The following is an 18,556-nucleotide window of genomic DNA, read 5'->3' on the forward strand; positions in this document are numbered from 1 at the left end:
TGCCTTGGCGGGGTGACGTATAAGAATTTGCTTGGGGGCCCTTATGAAGGGTAAAGATTTCTCACAAAAGAAAAAAAATTTTGCATGAAATTAAAAGAAATATTTATTCATCATAATTATCTATCTGTCACTTTTTCCAAAAAATTCAAATTAAATATACACACCCTCCTTGCCTTTTTTTCGGCAAGCAGCAAAAGTTTTTACTATATTTTGCTTATGCCCCGTATAATTTATGCGGCGGTAGCTACGCCCCTGGTGACACGCGATGCGCCGCTGAGACTGATCATTGCCCGAGTTGCATGTGTGGTGGATGGCCTGGCTCATCTGTGTGTGGTTTTCAAGGAGCTTTCTTCCACGTACTACGAAGGTGTGGTATGAACTTCCTTGCGCGGTGTTTCCGGCACGATACGACATGGGTATCTTCAAAAAAACCGGCAACGCTCCTGTGATTTCTGTAGTGTTGCAAGAGAATGTGGGCGGCGGTGATCAATTAACAACAGGTCACCGTTTGTCCTCCTTTTCCATAAAAAAAAGACAAAGCAGCGCCGCACCGTCTGCGTCGTCAATCGTTTTGCATGTACCAACCCTAACGCTCCGCCCAGTCGTAGGTATAAATTTAAAAGGAGACCGCTTAGTTACGCTACTGTTATATTACTTGTAATGTGCCTGCACTATTTATGTTTCCGTAGTTTCGGACTGGAGGACGCCGTAGCTAATGACTACAGATACTAAACATCTTCCGTCTCAAGACGCTAGGTTACCTCAGTGTTAAATCCCAAATGGGCTAAATAGATGGAGAAATTTTCTCGTCTCGAAGATACGATTATTGAAGAAATATAAAAAAATTTTTTCGTCTAAACATTCGCTATTCCCGCTCTTCGACTTTATTGACAATTCCTCGCAATGGAATATTTATCCACAAATACCTACACGTATGGGTTTGATGAAAAAAACTTTTTAGGATTCAGTTCTAAGTATGGGGAACTTAACATAACCCCCAAAATTTATTGTTTTTTTTTTCTATTTTTGTGTGAAAATGCGGTTCACAGATTACAGCTACTTACCAACTTTCAACAGTTATAGTTCTTATGGCTTTGGAAAAAAGTGGCTGTGACATACCTACACGGGCAGACAGACAGACATAACGATCTATAAGGGTTCCGTTTTTTGCTATTTGGCAACCCTAAAAACCAGGACGGCTGCCGTGCGAATTAAAAAGTTTTTTTTACCGTAATTATAAAGTCCATAGGTGCTATAATATATTTTATACCGGTGTGCGAACCTGACTCGTGTTTTAGGTATGTCATAATTAAGTGTTTTTACCGTCCGTGCAACCGAAAAAGATCCGAACCGATTTATCAAAATTAAAACATAACGTCGCGCGTCATTTGAACGAATTCGTTCCGTATTTTATTAACTCGTCGAGGCGGTACAACTTTTTTTTTCTTTAATTAGCCTATCAATGAATGGATTCAATGTCATTGCATTTACGGAAGGTTGAAGATATTGTTGTGTAAATCGTGCTGAAATGTAAAGAAAATAATTTATTGGGTTGTCTGCGTCTCTATCTAAAAAAACCAATTGTTAAAGCTGATTAATTATTACTGTATAGTGATGACTGATAAGGATTTAATATTAACCTATTGTTAAGTTTACATAATCTTAAAAATTCGAAGTGCAGAAGTTTATTAATTCTTACTTCTTGGTAATGACTGATGAAATGAACAATTAATGTTAACCTATTGTTAAGATAACATCATTTTAAAAATTTCATGTGCAGAAGCTGATTAATTATAACCGCTTAATGATGAATGATTACTGATGAATAATTAATGTTAACCTACTGCTAAGATAACATCCAGCGGAGAAATAGTCCAATAGAATTTATAGTGGCGATTCAAGTTCAGTTTATGCCTAGTTGAACAAATTTATTTGACTCTCAACCTGCTGGTAGCACAGGAATACATATATACCCGTAGACGAAACATTACCTTGACATGTTAAGTGCTTTGTCGTGTACTTATGGTTATGATCCAATAATATATATGTCGCAGGGATATGATAAAAATAGTGATTTGATCAAATCTCGGAGGATGTTAAAATAAGAACACGATTTTATAATTTATCGAAAGAAATCTAGTGATTTGACCAAATGGCAGAATTGGTTCCGTGAAATGACAAAAAATATTTTCTTTAGTATTTATAAGGTTTATTTGGTATGAGTTAGACATAATTTGGTAAGAATTTAGTTTCGTGTCGCAGGTGGAGGGGGGATGAAAGGGAAAGTGGGAGGGAGGAAGATGTCCTCTGTCCCCTGGCTCACTCCCCCACTCCCATAAAGAGGTAACGCACCAGTTTCTTGAAAATGAAATTAATGAAACCTAACCTTAAAACAGATAAAAGTTTCTCTAAAGACCAAGTAGAAGCCCCGCTTCGCCGGGCCTATATTATTAAAAAAAATCCATCTAACCTGTCTGGTCGGGGCTGGGTCTATATGACTCAAGTCTGATGCATGCTTCGCTCGCTTTTACATCCTAAGTTCTTCTAGTTCACTGAACCAACCCTGGCATTTGATCAAATCGCTAGATTTGTTTAGAGAAATGATAAAATCGTGTTTATCTTTAAACATACTTCGTGATTTGATCAAATCACTTAAGGAATTGACCAAATCTGTGTTATTATCATTTCCGTGCGACATAGGTATAAGTACACTAAGGCTCATAATACTTGAACGTCTACTCATATAATCCATGATCAAGTGTTTTGTCATTGTCATCTCGGGTTTCTAACTTTTTCTGGAAGAATTAGAGTTATTCTGATCTCAGTGGAGAGTACAGAGATTTATTAAAAATAAGTATCATGTTTTAAACGACTTTTTCCTACAGCAACTGGTCACTTTCGAGATGTAATTATTTTTTTTATTTACTTGACTGATTTTGGATGCGTTCAGAAACGCCAGAATTTTATAGTTTTGGCTACCATCAAAAGTAGGTATGTTTAGTTAAGTAAATAGAAAAATCTTTATTTGTTAATGACTATGGCTGGCATATGTAATTGTTATAAAAGTTTTTACCATACTTCGTGATAAGAAGCCGTGAAGCATTAATGTGCAAAGTATTATTGTGATTTGGTTTGAAGGTCGCCGTAGTGAAATTAGTGATCTAAAGAGACTTAACATATGTCTCAAAGTGACGAACGCATTCGCAATCCCGCTCCGAACTTTGAGTTTAATCTTGAATAATGACAGGCATCCTAAATATAATTTTATGATTGTGATAAATCTGTTTCCAAATCACCAACACAGTCATAATAAAGACTTGGTTAGTACTTGTAACATATTATTATTTTTTAATTATTTTAACAGTGCTCACGGAAGTATTGAAAGAATTTTCATATTGATTGGATTTCTCAAGGCTTGCGAAAATTGAAGCTAAATTTAAATTTTATCGCTGTTGCATAACTGGTGTTGTAAAACAAGTTTTTATGTACATAAAACTTCGTATAGTGTTTGTAAATACGTTTGTTACAGTAAGATTTGAAACTTGTGATTTTTGTAATTTTGACTCATTTTGAGACATTTTACTATTTTTAATGTGATAGAAGAAAATAAGTGACTCTTGGTCATCTGAAGGTATGTTATCATCACCCATTAGCAGGCAATTATCAGTTAACAAACGGTGCTATTGACTGGCGATCTTTGAAGTGTATTTCATTTTATTTTCAACAGAAGTTTAACTAGTGGTACATTTCCTGCAAGATGGAAGACAGCAAACATTACTCCTGTCCATAAAGATCAGGCTAGGGACAACATTGAACACTATCGGCCCATATCTACACTATCAACATTAGTGAAGATCTTTGAAAAGTTGGTACATAATCGAGTTTACCCAGTAATAGAACCGTGTATAGTACCACAACAACATAGTTTTGTCAGAGACCGCTCAACTGTCAGCAACCTGGCGGTTTACACGGGTTTTATATATTAAAAAATGGACACTGGTGAACAAGTTCACTCAGTCCATACAGATTTCATGAAAGCTTTTGATAAAGTGGACCACTTAAAATTATTAGAAAAATTGGCATTTAACGGCATAAAGGGAACATTATTGAGATGGTTTATGTCTTACATCAACAATAGAACGCAAAGAGTAGTTGTTAACGGCTATCAATCGCAACTCTGTAGTGTATCTTCTGATGTTCCACAGGGCTCAATCTTAGGCCCTTTTCTCTTTGTTGTATATATTAATGACATTCGTAATATTATAAAAAATTCTGAATTCTTGATGTATGCTGATGACTTAAAAATTTACAAAATTATTAAGAATAATAATGACTGTTGTCTCTTGCAATCTGATTTAGACAGTCTGACTAAATATTGTGAAGCTAATAAAATAAAATTTAGTATAAATAAATGCAAATCAATGACTTTTACAAAAAAAAAACCCATTAATTTTACATATAATATTAACAACAACAAACTTAGTAAGGTTGACGAAATTCGTGATTTAGGAGTCATTTTAGATTCAAAAATGTTAATGAATAAACATATTGATAATATAGCAAACAAAGCATTTAAGATGCTTGGTTTCGTTTCCCGAATAGGAAAAAACTTCCGTAACCTAAAAACTTTTATATATCAAGCAAGAAGACGAATACAAAATTTAAATATGAACTATACATAGAATACAGTCTCCTTAAAAGGTGTATATATGTATATATATATATATATATAGGTAAATGTGTATAATATAGATAGTAGGTATAATATATATTTTAGTGTATTACTATAATATGTATAGGTATATATTATTATATATCTTTGATTATATTATTTTTATTTTATTTTATTTTTTAAATATTTTATATGTATTTATGTCACTATTACTATTACTTATAAATATTATTTTTAATCTTAATTTTTAAGCACTAGTAGTATTAAGCGTAGATAACGCAATATTGTTAAAAATCAGCGGAACACGTGGTACATGTATTATAATTCTTATAACTTATTGTCTGCACATGTATTTGTATTTCTGTTTGTGTTTTTCCAATAATATAAATAAATAATATCTGGATCTGACGTCAGCCTAGCGTTACTAAGATGGCATCCTGCCCCAACTCAACGCGCGAGAATTAATGTTAATTATTTCAGCCGGAAGACGTCCACTGCTGGACAAAAGCCTCCCCTAAAGATCGCCAGGACGATTGGTCCTCCGCTGCCCTCATCTGACCTATTCCTAGTCGGTCCATCTTGTAGGGGAGCCTACCAACACTGCATTTTCCGGTACGTGGTCGTCATTCGAAAACTTTACTGCCCCAACGACCATCTGCCCGTCGGTGTATGTGCCCTGTCCACTATCACTTCAGTTTCGCAGCCATCTGGGGGACTTTGGTTGTCCTACGGATCTTCTCACTTTTAATTACGCACGATGAATTTCGGTGAAATGGCTGATACTGTGAAATACGTATATACAACGTAATAATTAATTTTCCTTGTTCTCAGATAGCAAGGTGCACTAAGATGGCGTCGTCTGTATCAATGTGTCGGAGCGTCGCAGGAGGAAAATCTAGTCATAATTTGAACCATTTCACAATGAACATACTAACGTTTCTTTTAATATTATGTAAGTTGTTATGTGTAATTTTCATTACTTTTTTATCCCATTTGAAGTCTGTCCAAATCAGCACTTGGGCCTTATATCTACATTTTTTTTAAAATTTCAATATGTTTTTTTGCCTCAATGAATGAATTTAATTGATGAACATTGCATTAAAACCAAATCAAATTAAAAATATTTTTATTTCATAGGTAAATCAAACAAATGAAATGTCATTTTTCATACAGCTCATTCGGAAGGCAGACATCCTCAGAAATAATGAGGATTAGGTGTTACAAGTTCTTATTTTTAATTCAATTTACAAATCATTTCAATTACAATATATGCAAAGTGACGCAACAAAAATACTCAAACGTCAAAAACTAAAAGGTTTACACGAGTAAGTAAAAAAAAGTAAATTAATAATTATTATAAACACAAGTTATTGAGTACAATAGATGCATCAATCCACACATACCGTAAATAAATAAAGGCATTATGCGAGCATTTTAGTAAATAAAATATATAATAACTTTAATTATAAGATAACAACATAATAGACTGTAGACAATCTTTGTGTCTAACTGCGATAACTTGAAAATCTCCCCTACTTGAAAATCTCCCCTACTTGAAAATATGTTTCGTTCACTTCGCTCTAAGCCCCAAAACACTCTAAATACAAGCTGTCCGGGTGCGTGATATGTAGAGCTTGTGTATCTAATCATAATATGTATTTTCAGGTTTGCCGTTCACATCATGCCAGGAGCACAGAATGTACGTGGACGTGAATAATCTGAATCTCCTTGTTGATGAAACACGGCTGTTTAAACTTGTACAAATGTAAGATCAATATTTATTGATACAACGAGGATTTCCGGATGCCGGCTAGATTATGGGTACCGGCGCCTATTTATGCCGTGAAGCAGTAATGTGTAAGCATTATTGTGTTTCGGTTTGAAGGGCGCCGTAGCTAGTGAAATTACTGGGCAAATGAGACTTAACATCTTGTCTCAAGGTGACGAGCGCAATTGTAGTGTCGCTCAGAATTTTTGGGGTTTTCGAGAATCCTGAGCGGCACTGCATTGTAATGGGCAGGGCATATCAATTACCATCAGCTGAACGTCCTGCTCGTCTCGTCTCTATTTATCATCAAAAAAAAAATTGTTTCTGAACAGATCGATATTAGTCGTGGAGAGAACAGTACAATTATGCTGTGGTGAATGGCGAAGACATTTTCTCCACTTTTTGGTCTGTTGTTTTTTTTGAAGGGAACGCTGTTTCTTTTTGTGACTTTTTATTGTAATTATTATAAATGTAATTGAAGCGGTGGTTACCAACATTCAATTTTGGAAGAAAAATTTCTTTAAGTTCGCTGAGCATTGTATTTTGTGGGTATTCAATGAGCATGAGCCGCTGTTTCGGGTTAAGTCGACTCGAATTGACTTAAGGGAGCGTTAGTTTGAGTAAAATTTACCAGAGTAATTTATACGGGGAAATATAATTATTTTTTTAGTTGTATTTCGTATTATTAACTTCTCCTTGACAATGCCTTCACTTCTTTTTTTATAGTGGAGGAGGACGAACGAACGTACGTGTCTTATATCAAGTGATCACCGCCGCCCACATCCTCTTGCAACACCAGAGGAATCACATTTTTTTTCTTATGGTTTAGTTTTAGATTTTACACCCAGCTAATGTTTGGCGTGTAAATAGTTTAATCAAACATGATTGTTTACAGCGGTGAATTTAATTCGACGATTCAAGTGCGATCGCAAATCCAACATCCAGAACTAGTGCAATTCGTCCCCCCCGTCATCGAGATACCCGCTTCCAGCGAACCCAACGACTCAGTTCGCTTGACATACGATATATGCGCATATGGAAAGAGCCCGGGACATTCCGAAGTAGCGTTCAATGTTACGCCAAGTGGTGTGGTTAAGTAAGTAGAACTTACCACGACGTAACACTGAAACCCTGTACGTCGGGAGATGATACAAATACATCCCCCCCCCAGTAATAATTAAACTAATATATTGTATTAGTTGTAAATTAAGAAGAAATAAGTAGGTACAAAACTTTTCAGTGCAACTAGAAAGATATTGCATTGTATATCTAATACTAGCTGACCCGGCAAACGTTGTTTTGCCATATAAAGTATAATTCACGCGATAGTTTTATAAGTAATAAAATATTGCCTATATTATAGCCTGTACATCATTTTGTTCTATTGTCAATAGTTTTTGCAGCGCACGCAAAAATAGGTTTTCGATTTTACACCTTGTGTTACAAAATAGCAATTTTATTACGGATCCCTAATTTTGAAAAAAAAAACATAGCCTATAGCCTTCCTCGATAAATGGACTACCCAACACTGAAAGAATCATTCAAATCGGACCAGTAGTACCAGAGATTAGCGCGTTCAAACAAACAAACAAACACTGCAGCTTTATAATATTAGTATAGATTAAGTTCTCGTGTCATGGTGGTAAACTTTGAACTCGTCCGAAACGGCTTGACCGATTCTCATGAAATTTTGAGTGCATATTGGGTAGGTCTGAGAATCGGACAACATCTATTTTTCATCCCCCTAAATGTTAAGAACTGACTACACGATTTTTTTTTTTTCATTTTTATGAATTTTTTTTTAATTTGTATGAAATAAATAAATAAATAAAATAAAAATAGCCTTTATTGCAGCAACTACATTACATTTAAATATATTGCATAACTTAATTATTAAAAACTTTTCTTGCTGCGTGTCCCTCGACATAGGCCTCCTCTAAATTTTTCCAATTCGTTCTATCTCTGGCTAGACAAGTCCACATGCTTCCGACCAAGTTTCGGATGTCGTCCTCCCATCTTTTGGATTGCCTGCCTCTTTTTCTTTTTCCGTTTCTGGGGTACCACTCCGTCACTTTTTTCGTCCATTTTCCAGAATTGTCTCTGATCATATGGCCTGTCCATCGCCATTTTTGCTGTTTAATAATTTTGCTTACATTTTTAAATTTTATTTTTTCTTTTATGTCCTGCAGCTTCATTCTGTCTCTCAATCTAACACCTAGGACGCTTCTTTCCATAGAATTTTGGCAAGTTTTTAGAGTTGTGAGATTTTTCTCGGTTAGGGCCCATGTTTGTGATCCATAAGTTAAACATGGTAGTATGCAAGCATTAAAAACCTTTCTTTTGTCCTTAATGAGAATATGCTTGTTCTTCATCACTTCGCTGAGCGACCAATATCTTTTCCAGGAGTTCGTGACCCTTCTATCGATTTCTTTTGTCATACAGTCTTTGATTGATAATAAATGCCCCAGGTAAACGTATTCGTCTACATATTCAATTGTTTTACCATCTACTTTAATTTCTTTTTTATTAGAGTTTGTCATTATTTTAGTTTTGTTTACGTTCATTGTGAGGCCTACTTTAACACTTTCCTCTGACAATTGTTGTAGCATATGCTCTAGTTTCTTTGAAGACTCAGAAAATAGTACTATATCGTCCGCAAATCGTAGATGGTTTAGTTTTTCCCCATTTATATTAAGTCCCTCACTTTCCCATTCAAGATTTCTGAATATCATTTCTAATACTGCTGAGAATAGTTTGGGAGATATAGGATCTCCCTGTCTGACTCCTCTTTCTATTGGGAAGTCGCTGCTGGTCTTATCCAATTTTATTCGAGCTGTACTTTTGGAGTATATATTCTTTAAAATATTTATTATTTTTCCATGAACTCCTTGAACTTTAAGAGAGTTCCAAATTGCATCATGTTCTAGCGAGTCAAAAGCTTTGTTGTAGTCGACAAAACCTAGATAATATACACAGTTGTACTCTTTAAATTTTTCTAATATTTGTTTTACCGTGTGTATATGGTCTACAGTCGAGAATTTTGTCCTGAAGCCTGCTTGCTCTTTGGGTTGGTTCTCGTCTAATACCTTAGAGATTCTTGATAGTAATATCTTGGAGAAAATTTTATATATGTTTGCCATCAAACTTATCGGTCTATAGTTTCCAATATCGTTTTTGTCACCTTTTTTATAAATTAATACTATAGTTGATTTAGTCCAGTCTGCCGGAATGCTTTCAGTTTTCAGGATTTGATTAAATAGTACAGTGAGCTTAGGTGCTATTATAGGTAAGGTGGCTTTGAGCATCTCATTTGATATTTGGTCAGGTCCTGGTGCTTTGTCGTTTTTCTGTGATTTGATAGCTGAAACAGTTTCACTAAGAAGGATCTCCGGTAGAGGATCTTTGTCTGTAATAACATCATATTCATTGTCTTTTACATTTTCCGCTAAGTTTCGATAATTTTTAGAACTTTTGTACAGATCACGATAGAACTCGGCTGCAGTTCTTATTATTTCTTCCCTATTCCTAGTTATTCTATTTGTTTTATTCTTGAGATTAATCATCCAATCCTTTTTGTTCATCAGTTTTTTTAGTGCTTTTCTTACTCCTCCAGTTTTGGTAATGTGATCTTGTATAGTTTTATTTCTTTTCTGAGTTATATCTTTGCGTATTTGAGATCTTATTTTTTTACTTAATTCTGCAATTTTAGTTTTAGTGGCCTTATCCTTTTTTGAAATCAACTGTTTTCTTTGTTCTATCAATTTCTCACTTTCATCTGATAGAGTCTTTGCTTCTGGTTTACATTTTACTGTTTCCCTTATTAGGTTAGTTATTAATGAATTATATTGTTCTTCTATATCCTCATAGTTTTTGTCTTCCTGGTTTAAAGCTATGGACAGATTATTTTGTAGTTTTTTGTAATCCTCTGTTATAGGTATTGGCTTGGTGTTTCTATAATTTCTTCTCGACTTTTTGGCTGGTACTTTTTTTAGTGAAGCTCTTACCATTCTATGGTCAGTATTAAAATTAAAATTGTTCAAAACATGTGTATTAGAAAAACATCTCGCTTTATTTGTCATAATAAAATCAATTTCGTTCTTATAATTTCCATTAGGTGACACCCAGGTCCATTTTTTATTAGGTTTTCTTTTGTATTGACTGTTGAGAATTGTTAGTTTATTTTGTAAGGCATAACTGATAATTTTATTACCATTTTTACTGCGTATACCATAACTGGAATTGCCTATTATGTGCTCTTCGCCGGGCTTACGTTGTCCTATTTTGCCATTAAAATCACCCATAACTATAACGTTCTTTTTCATATAATGGTTGATCGATTGTAATGTTTCGAAAAATTCTTCAACTTTCAAACGTTCTTTCTTATTTGTAGGTTCAGTGGGAGCATATACTTGTACGATTGTCCATGATTCATCTTTTACTGATGTTGGTAATTTAATGTTTAAGATTGCTATTCTTTCGGATATACCAATTATTTCTTCTACTTTTGATGACAGATATTTTTTTAACAGAAAACCAACTCCGTAAAGGCCTGGTGTTTCTCCGTTATGATATAGAAGGTAGTTGTCATATTCTTCAATACACTCTCCCATTCTTCGCACTTCGCTTAAACCTATTATGTCCCATTTAATATCGTTGAGTGCTTTTTCAAATTCAAGTAACTTGTAATTAATTTGTATGAGTCAGCATTAAAAAATACATACAACTTCAAATTTTCACCCATCTACGATCAACAGTTACTTTTGTATCGCGATTTTACTATCGGCAATGCAACGTTTGCTGTGTCAGCTAGTTATAATATATTTTTTTTATCTTAACTATGGGCGATGCTTCAGTCTCTTCAGAGGTGCCACATTGATCATCGATATATCGAAGTGTTTGTATGGAGACGACACCATGTCAGTCCGTCTCCAGGATCAGATCTCGAAGCGTATCTTCCTTATTAACGATACCGAACAGCTTCGATGGCGGTAGCCTTACGTTTGACACCAGCTGCGATCTTCGTACCACCGAACTTGAATTTCGGAAATATAGCGACAATCGCTATTCCGAGACATTTAATAATACTAATGGCAAAACAGCGGTGTATTTTCCATTGGTAATTAAACTTGAATAATTTTGAAAATCATCTCTTGTCAAATTATACAATCATTTAAATAACTTCATTAATGTTACTACAATGTTGACTATTTATTATGTTAAAATAATTGTTGCAATTATTGGGAGGTATACCAGGTCTATATTATAATATTATGACTCAAGAATAGGTATCTATCTTTATGGTGATGTGTAAATGTAATTTAACATTAATATCTTTCTATTATTTTCAACCATTCTATAGATTTAATTAATAACATGTTACTAAGATATGATCAATCATCAAGTTTACAGCGAGAAAAATAATTTAATGGTGGGTGTTGAAGTAAAATAGAAACCCATATTTAAGTTGAACATGTATTATTTGTATAAAATAACATTAGAGTTAATTTGTTCTAGCCTCGACTCTGTATTCGTCTTGGTAACAGTAATGCATTCAAACGCGATTTACATTATCTCGTATATAATGGGCTGGATCTACTTCGCCGCCTGGTCAGTTTCGTTCTACCCGCAAATATACATCAACTTCAAGAGGAAAAGCGTCGTCGGACTCAACTTCGACTTCCTTGCGCTCAATATCATGGGATTCACCATGTACTCCATGTTCAATTGTGGATTGTACTTCTCGAAGGAGTTACAGGTGTGTTTGAAGTGTTAAATTTGCTTTGTAAAATAGGTCTCACACTGATCGTATCATAAAACATATGTAAGAATTTTTTCAGCCATGTGTATACTAGACCGCTACCGCGCCTTCATTGCATTACTTGACTATATCACGCTAACACGCCGCTAGTCGCTATCGCATTCCCACCGCTTGAGTTAAATTTACAAAAGAATAAAAAGTATTTTTTACTTCCATTATTGCAGATTTTGACCCAAGTTTTAAAAAAATTAAGTTTGTTTCCAAAATTTTGTCCCATTAGAGTCTAAGATTAGACCGGTCTCCTTCCCCACTAAACACATGAACGTTTTGTAAGATGAGATAAGTAATAATAAAAATATTTAAACGCAAGTCGCATTCGGTTAATTAAGTTTAAAAGAAACTAAACAAAAAATGACCCGCTAGCTCAAAATAATTGATAACATAATAACCTTTTTTAGTACCTACAACCATCCTCACATAATAGTAGGGGTTGTTATAGTTCACTTAATAGTCAGTGAGAATTCCTGCCCATTACAAAGCAGTGCCGCTCAGGATTTTTTATTGATCATTAGACCTAAAATTCAGAGTGGCTTTGCAATTGCCCTCGCAACTTTGAGACATAACAAGTTATATCTCGTCAGCCCAGTTATTTCACAAGCTACAACGCTTGTCAAACTAAAACACAATAATGTTTGCCCATTACTGCTTCAAGAAAGAATAAGGCGCCGCGGCGTAATGGCACCTACATAGATCATCCTGTGCAATGAAGTTTCCCATTGGTAACATGTTTATTGTGGTGGTTTTTGTGTTGTATTGATCTTTATTTATGTGTTTACCGATATCGTAGTATAAAATGCTTCAACTCACATACATGAAAGCAGTAGGTGATATTAAATTGAAGATATTCGCACACAGGCGTTTATAAGGGTTAGACTTTTGTAACAGTCTTCTTTATAGTAGAAGTAAACATGCGGACATATATATCAGCTCCAAGAAGACTCTATCTGTTTGGTGGTTGATGTGTCCTGGAATACAAAATATCTGTAAGACACAATTTCATTCATAAGCTAAAGCTATAAATGCATCCAAATTGCGTGAAAACAAAGTTTAAATCCCACTTCTGATTACAACATATTTTAAATAAATGAGAGGTTATCATTAATTACAGGGTGAATACTTCAGTCGTCACCCACGCAGCCTCAACCCCGTGCAGTTGAACGACGTGTTCTTTTCTCTGCACGCTATGGTGGCCACCATGCTCACCATCGGGCAGTGCCTGGTCTATGAGGTGAGTCGAAACGCGTTTTTAGGACTACCGTCTCTGAAGGACTGCCTGACTTACGAACTAAAAATGCCTCGATTTTCAAGAAAAATTTGAGTTGGTAATTAGAAAATCAGCCAAATATATAATGATTTTCTTTTAAATACTTACAACAAGAATCGTAAAACAAAAAAACATACACTAGGATTGAATTTATTTTTAGTTAAAATGTACGAATAAAACTCCATACAATCACTTTTTAAATATCGGTTGCGTACAACATGCATGACGTGTAGGCACGTGGTACGTAGGCAACAGACGCGGAAGATCAAAACGCTAGACTTGGAATAATGCCGGCTGGACACCTGATAATAATGTCTGGCATATCAGGCGAATGCTTGGCATATCGTACTATTACGTAAAACTTGCATGAGTACTCCTTGAGATTAGGAGGGTCACGAAGATGTTTATTATTGAAAGTTTCAGTCCCTGTTTTTATTAATCTATATACAGTCTCGGTAAACTAATTAGGGACACTCTGTAGTTAAACCAAATTGTGAATTTATTTTTTATTTTCCAACGAGTCTAAACAAGATTTCATATCCCTTACATTTAAGTACCTATAATTTGTCATTTATTTGGCACGAAATCAAGAAAAAAGTTGCCACTTATCGTACCATATATTTAGATGAATTTAATGAAGCTTTTTGTGAGGCATGGGCAAACATTCCTGTCGAAACATGTCAGAAACTGATAATGTCTATGCCACATCGGTGTCTAGCGATAATAACTAACAAAGGTTTTGCTAGTGGGTACTGAATTTTACACGTAATAAAATGGAAGGAAAGGAGGAGTTGTTAAAGAAAGTAAAATACTGGAGATTACTAGTTTTGTTTAACTCTATTTTTCATTTTACTTTACTTTCCTTAATTAAATGTCCAGCTACAGAATTATACCTTAAATTGAATACATGTTTAACCTTGGATATTAAACACTTTTTTCTATTCATTTAATCTTTTATTTACAGCCATTTATTGCATAATAGTTGGACCAAACTATGCAAATAATAGTTACTGAGAAATCAGTAGGGATTTATATTTATATGTACATAACCGGTTATTTCTCTTCACTATCTTGAATGTCCCTAATTAGTTGACACCACGACTGTATATAAAAATGAATTGCTGAAAAAATGAGTTCGTTAGTCTCGCTAAAACTCAAGAACGGCTGGACCGATTTGGCTAATTTTGATCTTGAATTATTTGTGGAAGTCCAAGGAAGGTTTAAAAGGTGAATAAATAGGAAAATGCTGCTAAATTAAAGAAAAACAACAAACTTGTTGTTCCATACATAATTTCTATGAGAGAATTTATTGATGCACGGTTTGACAGTTCTGCTGTGAAACAATTTCATTACGACAGCAGGGTGCATATTTTACGAAGTAATTTTTGATGTTATGATAATATAATTGACAAAATCATATAAAAACATTATTTTATTTATTATATACAGCAACGTCTGTCGGGTCAACTAGTTAAAAATAAAAGTTTGGATATGCTGGTATTTGGGCAGTTTTCCACTGAACGCATTGTCATTGCGTGGCGTTGAACTGAACAAAAACTCTATTTAATAGACGCTTAGGTTGAGTTTTGCTTACGACAATTTTTGAGTGTATTTGTGTCTTGATGTTTAGAGTACGTCAATGATATTCTGTAATAAACTAAAAGTCGTTCTCTAAGGAAAAAGATCAACTGGCTCTATCATATCAATGGGTGTACCGCAGGGCTCAATCTTGGGTCCTTTTTTGTTCCTGGTTTACGTCAATGATTTACCATATTCAAAATAAACATGATATTATACTGTTTGCGGACGATACATCTTTGTTATTTAAAATAAAACGTCAGCAAAAAAAATTCTGTCAGGTTGACGACGACATTGCTGAAGTAGTAAATTGGTTTAATGTTAATAAATTACTTTTAAACGAAAGGAAAACAAAATGTGTAAGGTTTACACTTCCAAATATAAAGCACCAACCAACACCTATAAAAATTAATAATGACAAACTTGATGTAGTAGAAACGACAACATTCCTAGGCATTACATTAGACTTTAAGCTACAATGGGGTGCTGATATAAAAAACTTATGTAATCGACTTAGCTCTGCAGTATTTGCGATGAAAATTAGGCTGCTGACAGATGTTGAAACGGCTAGGCTTGTATATTTCAGCTACTTTCATAGTGTCATGTCTTACGGAATTATATTGTGGGGTAGGGCTGCAGATATTGAAAACATATTTGCGCTGCAGAAAAGCGAGCAGTCTATAAAATGCGTTTAAAGGATTCATTGAGAGAAAAGTTTGGTAAAATAAATATTACCAGTACATATACGAGAACCTCCTATACGCTCATAAAAATATTAGCCAATTTAAAAAGAATAGTGATATACACAGGGTCAATACTCGAAATAAACATAAACTCGCAATTCCATCTACTAGGCTCCGTAAAATTGCTAAATCTTTTAAAGTGGCTTGTTTTATATTTTATAATAAACTCCCAAATGAAATTAAAATATTACCTATTAAAAAATTTAAATGTGTCATAAAAAATAAATTAACATCTAAGGCCTATTATAATGTGAAAGATTATTTGAATGATAAAGATAGTTGGAATTAATGTTCTAAATTTTTTTAATGAATATTGTTATACTCATTTGAATGCTATTGTAACTTTTGTACTTCATCCTGACTTGCACTAAATAACTTATAAAGTTTTACAGTGAATAAAATTTTTTTGACTTTTTTTTTTACTTTGATGTCAAACTTGGACCTTCGATCTCAAAATCAGGAACAAAATTCAGACTGGCTAGGTATAAAACTGAAGGATAAGGTAAAGAAAGTTGACATTGGAAAGGAGACAAAAGTATGTGGATGCCTTAACTTTTTGCAACGAAGGCCGAATGACTGCCATTTGGCCTGGTCACGTAGCCCGCTACAAGGACGATAAATGGACTCAACGGTCATTAAAGTGGTCTGGGCCAAAAGGCATCAGATCAAGAGGTCGATCAAGGGCCAGATGGGCAAACGAACTAGTAGAATGCGCGGGCGGATGTTGGCTAGACAGAAAGGATTCCTTGGGCGAGCCTTTTAACCGAACGGTGTCCAAGCATTAAATAATCATGTAGTTGATAATTAAATCAAATAATAATTAAACTAATAATTGCAAGATATAATTTATAACTAGAAATCATCTATCTGTAATAAATAAAGCATGATTATTATTATTACCTCTTTTCCTTACTGTTGAAAACTATGTACGTAATCTACGTACAGAAAGATTACTCATCTGAAATATGACAAGGCTTATTTGTCATTCACAGCGGGAGAACCAGCGAGTGTCAACATCTGGTAGAAGTATCCTGGCGGGCTTCTCCGTGGTGGTGGTGGTGAGTGCTGGTCTCGCCTCCGCCAGCACCATCCACTGGCTGGACTTCCTGTACTACTGCAGCTACATCAAACTGTGCATTACTCTCATCAAGTATGTCCCGCAGGTTTGTATTGTTTATTTTTATTTTATTTTGTTTGGGCAGCTTACAGCAACCAAATCAGTCAAGTAAACATAATTCTAAATGCAAATTACATATAGAAAGTAGACTTAGAATAGAAACATTAGATTGTCTAAAAATACGCAATTATTTGTATACTTTTTAGTGCATATTATAATATCTATTGTTTTGAAATAGTGTTTTAGAAGTCGGTTGTTTTTTATTAATTTTTTTTTATCATAGTACCACTACAAAAAATCAAATCGGCTACAGTTTAGGACGATCCACCACACTTTTGGCTAATTTTACAAGAAACCTTATAACAGTCGAGTCTCTTCTAAGCTGGAGTGGTAACAGATGAAATTTCTGACAGCGCTGAGGGTATTCAACTTTAGGTACTCTAAATCTATAGGAGAGAAAACGAGTAAATTTCTTTTGAATCTTTTCTATATTCTTTATATATGTGACATAACAAGGGTTCCATATTATTTCAGACGCGTATTCAGAAAGGACTTAAAAAGTTTTCATTTGTTTTAACTCTTGAAATGACCGGATAAGAAACACTAATTCTCTGTATGCACAATATTTTTAATATGTTGACTAAAAGTTGGTGTCAAATGTAACACCTAAATCTAGTTTACATTTTGAAACTGTTATGACACTACAACCTATTGGGCTACTCTGCGATTTTAGCTTCCATCCTTAGATCATTTATACGTCCAGATAGAGTTTGACATCTGAGAAATCGTCGAGGTTGACTGTTAACCCCTATTTTGAGCAATGCACGGACATTAACACAAAGTGACATACAAATCGCGAGTGTCAGATGTAGCTTGTCCCGCACACTAAAGAAATAAAACTGGCCTGTTTTCATCGGTTGTCTAGCAACAAAAGGCTCTATCCAGCCGTATAAATCCAAAAATTCAAGCTTCCATCTATTCTAGAAGTTCGTAAAGCGTGGAGGTGATGATCCAGCGAACGAAGCTTGCCAACCAGGACTATTAGCTTCTAACGGCCGTTTTCAGTAAGCGATCTATCCTTTGTTTTACTTACTAGAGGTGAGACAAATCTAACCTTTCACGCTTACTTACATTTCAATAACCTATCGACATACATTGGACTATAATTGGCATTGGACTATAACTATACTGGATATAACTATGGATAGATAAGATCTTGTCATTAAACGGTGACAGCAATGTATCCGTAACTAGAGATACGTTATTGAAAACGGCCGTAAGAGCCGCGGTACCATGTATTCTTCCATTTGGGCAATATGTTCAACCCAACGCAAGACTGACTTCGAGTACGTCTTAGATGTAGACGCCAAACCTCTCCAGTTGATTTTTTGTTCGAAAACTATAATTTTTAGAAGTATTCCTTTCATTATGCTGGAAATAAGTAAAAAGGGTAAGTTTTTAATAAAAGCAACCCCGTATTGCTGTTTCTACGTTTCCGTTGAATGTTTGGTCAACTGATCTTACAAAAGTTCAAGGGTATGTTCTGGTGTTTTTTCGCACATTGGCTAAAGAACGCCCCGGTGGTGTTCTCCGACG

The 18,556-nt window shown here is 34.6% G+C and overlaps 1 protein-coding gene across 9 annotated transcripts in view; it reads left to right on the plus strand.

The window, feature by feature from the left end:
* Positions 1–18,556, plus strand: part of LOC126977061 (cystinosin homolog) — a 64,148-nt gene that overhangs the window by 34,537 nt on the left and 11,055 nt on the right. For 4 of the 9 annotated variants that reach the window (XM_050825744.1, XM_050825742.1, XM_050825743.1 and 1 more), the window contains 6 exons: positions 5,504–5,624; positions 6,338–6,437; positions 7,336–7,536; positions 11,955–12,195; positions 13,367–13,486; positions 16,836–17,006. In XM_050825744.1, the coding sequence (XP_050681701.1) occupies positions 5,522–5,624; positions 6,338–6,437; positions 7,336–7,536; positions 11,955–12,195; positions 13,367–13,486; positions 16,836–17,006 (936 nt within the window). In that variant the 5' untranslated portion in view covers positions 5,504–5,521. Of the gene's footprint in view, positions 1–3,552; positions 3,632–5,503; positions 5,625–6,337; positions 6,438–7,335; positions 7,537–11,954; positions 12,196–13,366; positions 13,487–16,835; positions 17,007–18,556 lie in introns of those variants that run through there. The other 5 variants (XM_050825745.1, XM_050825746.1, XM_050825738.1 and 2 more) reach the window with 2 other exon arrangements.

Source organism: Leptidea sinapis, chromosome 43, assembly GCF_905404315.1.
Source record: "Leptidea sinapis chromosome 43, ilLepSina1.1, whole genome shotgun sequence".
Classification (NCBI taxonomy): Eukaryota; Metazoa; Arthropoda; class Insecta; order Lepidoptera; family Pieridae; genus Leptidea; species Leptidea sinapis.